General features: G+C 32.5%; 1 protein-coding gene across 1 annotated transcript; it reads right to left on the bottom strand.

Annotated features, from left to right (window-relative positions):
• Window positions 1–226: 226 nt before the first annotated feature.
• On the bottom strand, window positions 227–3883 carry LOC127101654 (3-ketoacyl CoA thiolase 1, peroxisomal). The gene is made up of 13 exons (XM_051039122.1): window positions 3711–3883; window positions 3564–3622; window positions 3229–3313; window positions 2537–2663; window positions 2275–2373; window positions 2117–2184; window positions 1906–2013; window positions 1740–1817; window positions 1435–1664; window positions 1142–1265; window positions 939–1047; window positions 657–740; window positions 227–550 (listed from the first exon to the last, which is right to left on the bottom strand). Exons 1-13 carry the CDS (start codon window positions 3816–3818, stop codon window positions 504–506), a joined length of 1326 nt encoding a protein of 441 aa, XP_050895079.1. The 5' UTR covers window positions 3819–3883; the 3' UTR covers window positions 227–503.
• Between the last annotated feature and the right edge of the window lie 1774 nt (window positions 3884–5657).

The raw sequence follows: 5657 nt of genomic DNA, 5'->3' as shown, positions 1-5657 counted from the left end.
CTTAATTGACAAGATGTGATTGTCATGCAAGAAGTCTTCATAAAAGTTTGATATTCACCAAAATGAAGAACTACTTATTTGTAAGAGTTTAAAATTACATGAAGTACATATTTTTTTGTTTATAACCTTAAATGTTTACTTCGAGAAAAGTAGATGCAATAAGATAATGAACTATATCATAAAAAAAATAAAAAAATAAAAAAATTAAAAAACAAATAAAAAATTATTTAAAAAAAAACATAATTTAATCCAAAACAACAAGTTTCTTTGATCAGTGTACAAAAACCTCAAAAGGACACATAAAAAGCAACAGATGGAGCAACTTAATTACTTCATCTAGATAAAAGTGAATTATGATGAATTGATGTTCCACTCTATTCTTTTATTTTAATTTTCTGTTTTCCTTATTTCATTTGCACAACTTCAAATGTTGCATAGATCAAGCATATACTTGTAACAAATGATTGATAATTTTTCTAACCATTCTAAACTTCTATAAATTCTCAAAAGTCTCCTCTTTCAAATACTGCAGCAGCTCCCATACCAGAACCTGAAATGATGCACAATTCAATAATGCAACTTTTATTTGAATTATATGCTTTTTTTTATAATCTTTTTCTAGAATGTCATTTAGTGAAAAGTTAAAAAGAAATCACCTATGCACATTGAGATCACACCATAGCGACAATCCTTCCCGCGACGCTTCATCTCATTCAACAAAGTTGCTACACAGCGTGCACCTGATATAAAAGGAAGCAGAAAAAATTCACCAGTTGTAAGCGCCCACATCAGAAAGATCAATAAATCAATCTGTTCAACTGTCGCGAGTTTAAGATTTCTTGGTGCATTTCTAATATAAACCTTCTCGAACGTTTATCTTATCAGTGAAAATAAAAACAGAAAGCACGCGACTACGGGCTTGAATATCTCAACTTTACCTGTGGCGCCTAAAGGATGTCCGAGAGCAATGGCACCACCATTGACATTGACTTTTGTTGGATCAAGTCCTAATTTCTTGCTGGAATAAATAAACTGTGATGCAAAGGCCTACAAAAGACGATCAAATTGCTAAATGCTTAGAAAATGTAGAATAGAAAGCTATTGTCATTGGTTATTATAAAGAAAACTGCTAAAACTTTACCTCATTGATTTCGAACAAGTCAATGTTACCAAGTTCGAGACCAGCGGCTTTCACCGCAGCTGGAATAGCAAAAGCTGGACCAACTCCCATGACAGATGGATCTACACCAACTGCAGAAAAACTCCTGCAACATTGAATTCATTGTTTTTAAATGAGGCCTATATTGACCTAATCAAAGCAAAAATAAGGTACGAAAAACGAGAGACTGAAAAAAGCGAACAGATGGACAACAGATGCTATCCGTCTGCACGCTAGTTTTAAAATGATATAGAATATATATCGTTATCGTGTACCTGAAGATTCCAAGAATAGGAAGCCCCTTTTGCACAGCGATGCTTCTCTTCATGAGGAGCACTGCTGCAGCTCCATCGCTAACTTGGCTAGCATTCCCTGCAGTTGTGGTTCCGTCTTTTTTGAATGCAGGCTTAAGTTTTGCGAGATCAGCCAAATTGGCGTTTGGGCGGATACCATCATCAACAGAAACAATAATTTGCTTCTCCTCTCCAGTTTTAGGATCCACAATCTTCATAAACAAAATCATCAGTATAATATTATCACAAATGCTAAAAGGAAACTCTTTTTGGCAGTTGGAACTTACCTTAGTAGAAACCGGAATGATTTCTTCTTTGAATTTACCAGAAGCTGATGCAGCTGCAGCGCGCCTATGAGACTCGACCTAATTACACGTGATTAAAAGAGTTAACTCACATGAATAATCTTTACTTAAATTCTTATAGTATATCTAAAACATATTTCATACTAACAGCAGCCTGGTCTTGCTCCTGCCTTGTCACACCATAACGTTGCACGACATTCTCAGAAGTGAGTCCCATCGGAAGAAGACAGTCCCGGGCTTGTGCAAAATTTTCCGCCTGTTAAAATAATAAAAAAGTCAAGATAAGTAGTAAGCTATTTTCATAAGATATTCTGAAGAAGTTATTTATCTGGAATTTGAAAAGTGCGACATCAATGTACCTTTGAGCTAGTTTTGACGATCCTTGAAATATTATCTTGTGACATACACTCCACTCCAGCTCCAATTCCTTCATCAAATAAGAGGAAGAAAATTAAGCCAAAATATTTCAAGGACCTTAGCTTTTAAATAGAGTCTAGAATCATTTTTAGTTTCTTACCAATGTCATAGAACCCAGCTTTTATGTAAGCAGCAACATCAGCTACTGCTTGAAGTCCGGATGAACATTGTCTATTGACAGTTCGAAGTGGCACAGTCTCTGGTTGAAATTAAGAGATAATCAAATATTGGAAACTTTTAGAACACCAAATGAAATCACCTACATGAACTCTACATTTAGTGATTTTCATTTAAGTTCATGTATAATCATGTACTTGCTGTCAATGATCGATGAAGGATTGAATAAAGCATGGAAAGTTTACCAGGGAAACCAGCGTAAAAAGCTGCCATTCTGCACGCAATTGCTCTTTCGGATCCTGGTCCTAAAACTGTGCCAACAACTATGTCTCCTACTTCACTAGGTTCCACATTTGTTTTCTCTATCACAGCCTACATAAAACTCATGAATAAGAACCAAAAAAAAGTAAGAAAAGAAATACTATTGATGCATAAGGATTTTTAAATCTTTTTTGCTAGATCCAACCACCATTGATAAATTCTGTTATAGATGTTCGCTAAACCGTTTTTCTTACTTGGTGGTTGGCACTATCCTTTCCATTATTTTTCTCATCAAACAATTGTTAGAACAAAAACTCGGTTCTAAAGAAAACAGACGAATAAAACGCACACAAAAACACAAGATTTTCACGGAGTTTGGCCAATAAACGCATACAAAAACACAAGATTTTCATGGAGTTTGGTCAATAAACACACACAAAAACACAAGATTTTCACGGAGTTTGGTCAATAAACGCACACAAAAACACAAGATTTTCACGGAGTTTGGCCAATAAACGCACACAAAAACACAAGATGTTCACGGAGTTTGGTCAATAAACGTACACAAAAACTAAAGATTGAGTCTACGTTTTCAACAACATGCTTGGGCAATTGCTCACTTATCAATGAATAGTACACTCATATTTCATCTCAATTGATTAATCAAAGAAGTTACCTTGAGAACTGAAGCAAGTAGATCATCCGAAAGAGTATCCTTGAACCCCCCACGCTTCGCTTTGCAAATAGCCGTACGATATGCACTGGTCATTATCACAGTAAAATTAACCTCAAAAGTTTATTACTAACCCTTAACAAAACTGAAAGAAATGAACTAAATCTAACTATATTTTGTCAACAAACACATACAACAGACACACGTCAACACTAGTACTAATTTGAGAAGAATCAACTAAATCTAACTATACTTTGTCTCTTTCATGTTATTGACACAGACACATATCAAACACCTAACACGCGCTTTCAATTGCTATATATAATCAAAGAACTTACGCTACAATCACCACATCATTTTCAGATCCACCTGTTTCTCCAGCAGAACAGAATGAAGCCTGAAAATGAAAAAAAAACTTTAATCAAAAGATACAACACAACATATAACTACACGAAATCATAAGAGCTAAGAACATGTAAAATTACAGAAATATCAGTGGATTGATGAGTATGAGAGGATGAGAAAACAGAATTTGAAGAATTTGGATTTAGATGTTCAAGAAGAATTCTTTGTCTTTCAATTGCTTTCTCCATTTTCTAAAAATTCAGAATCTCTCTCTTTCTCTGTTCAGTATCTACAACACTGTTTGGTTCTGTCACTATATAATGGATGAAAGAAAGAATAAGATAAAAATTATTTTTAAAATTGACTTGAGTAAAGGCAATGGCAAGTTTCACAAACAACAATTAAAAATTATATAAAAAAAATTATGATAATAAATGTTAGTTATTTAAAGCACTTTTCGATTTTCAATGTATCTGAATACACATATTTTAAGAATAAGTTTGTTGGTCGGTCAACATTGGACGGTACGAGGAAGGTTCTAAATTACTTTTAATAAATACTAGTATTTAAGTTGTACTAGTATATTGAGCTTCAACTCATGTTTCAAGTTGGAGCAATCAATCAATTTAGCCGCCACTTTATATATTTTTTTAAATGGACTTTTTATATTGAAAAAGAAATATCTCAAAAACTATGGAGTTCAATTTTAATCAAATTTTTTGGAAAATTACACTAAGTGCTACTGTTTATCTTTAAAAAAATGTTTTCTAGATTTATTTTTTATAAATTGATAAATTTAACATATAATAATATAAATGTAAATTATTATTAAAAATTTAAATATAATAAAATTTATTTTTTAAATAGATAAAATAAACTGCCCTAAAAAACACATGAAAATAGAATAACAGAAGATCCGGTAAGGGATGTTTAAGATCGAACGCTATCAAGGATTACACAATAGAAAAGAGAACCTCCGTACTCTTTATCATAGACGATCTCGGTCCTTAATTCATCACACACCATCTAAGTCAATCGGACAATCCTCATCATGATAGATCGTTTTCCACATGAAGCGATTATAGTCGCCTTATTATCAATGGCGGAACTGAGGGGGGGACGTGGGAAGGCCATGACCACCCTCAACTTTTTATTTTTATTTTAATTCATATATATTAAATTACTAAAATATCCTTATTTTAAATTTAAATTATTTTTTATTTTTTGTTATTCATTCAAAGTTAGGTTAAAATACAAATAAGGTAAAAAAACTCCTATCTTTCCTTTCTTTCTCATATGGGTTTGCTACCGGCACCGGAATCGGGACAGATTAAAGTGATCGGTATCTAACAGGTAAAAAACTTTATTCATTCTTCTTCTATAAAAAATAACAAATTAAAGTGATTGCTTGATTTGTGTTTTTGAGATTTTTAGGGTTCTTCTTTCTTGATGTGTTAAAATAATCTATATGAGTTTATTAAGCCAATTCATAACACTATAATTTACAAATATAGTTATACACTATAATAAGGTTTATTTAATCATTGTTGCTGCTAATTTCTAATAGTGAAGTTACCGGTATTTGAAAACGGATTAAAGTTGATTAATTAAGTTTATTAATTTTTTTCTCTTTTAATTTTTGTGTTCTCTAATTTGATTTTTGGACCTGATATGATATTATAGGAAGAGTAAAGATGAATAATATGAAAATTGATTCTTTTTCCAAAAGGAAAGCATGTGAAATTGAAAGAGAAGAGAGAGATGAAGAAATTATAATCTCGACATCCAAATCTGAAACAGTTCTTGAGAATCCAACAATTGAAGAGCATCATGGTTTTGAAAATTCTTTGGAACGCGATCCTGGAAAGCGTCCTCCGATTTGGCAATATTCACCAAATCAAGTGGATGCAATACGAAGAGCTTATCTAAAATGGGGTCCATATCAAATTCATTTAGAAAACTATCATTTATCCGGTAACGAGGATCATCTGAGAAGGTTTCAACATACTTGGTTTAGCATATTTCCATCATGGTTAGAATATTCACTATCTGAAGATTCCGCATATTGCTTACCATGTTACCTTTTT

The sequence above is a fragment of the Lathyrus oleraceus genome, chromosome 7 (genome assembly GCF_024323335.1).
Source record: "Lathyrus oleraceus cultivar Zhongwan6 chromosome 7, CAAS_Psat_ZW6_1.0, whole genome shotgun sequence".
Lineage (NCBI taxonomy): Eukaryota > Viridiplantae > Streptophyta > Magnoliopsida > Fabales > Fabaceae > Lathyrus > Lathyrus oleraceus.
The sequence above is the reverse complement of the archived record's forward strand: the minus strand, read 5'-3'. Positions and strand labels throughout refer to the sequence as shown.

Excerpts from the sequence above, each read along its gene's own strand:
- LOC127101654 (XM_051039122.1), bottom strand. The coding sequence starts at position 3,818 with ATGGAGAAAGCAATTGAAAGACAAAGAATTCTTCTTGAACATCTAAAT. Across the intron at positions 2,374-2,536 it reads TTTTTACGCTGGTTTCCCTG|AGACTGTGCCACTTCGAACT; the intron begins GTAAACTTTCCA and ends AATTTCAACCAG. Across the intron at positions 1,665-1,739 it reads TCATTCCGGTTTCTACTAAG|ATTGTGGATCCTAAAACTGG; the intron begins GTAAGTTCCAAC and ends TTGTTTATGAAG.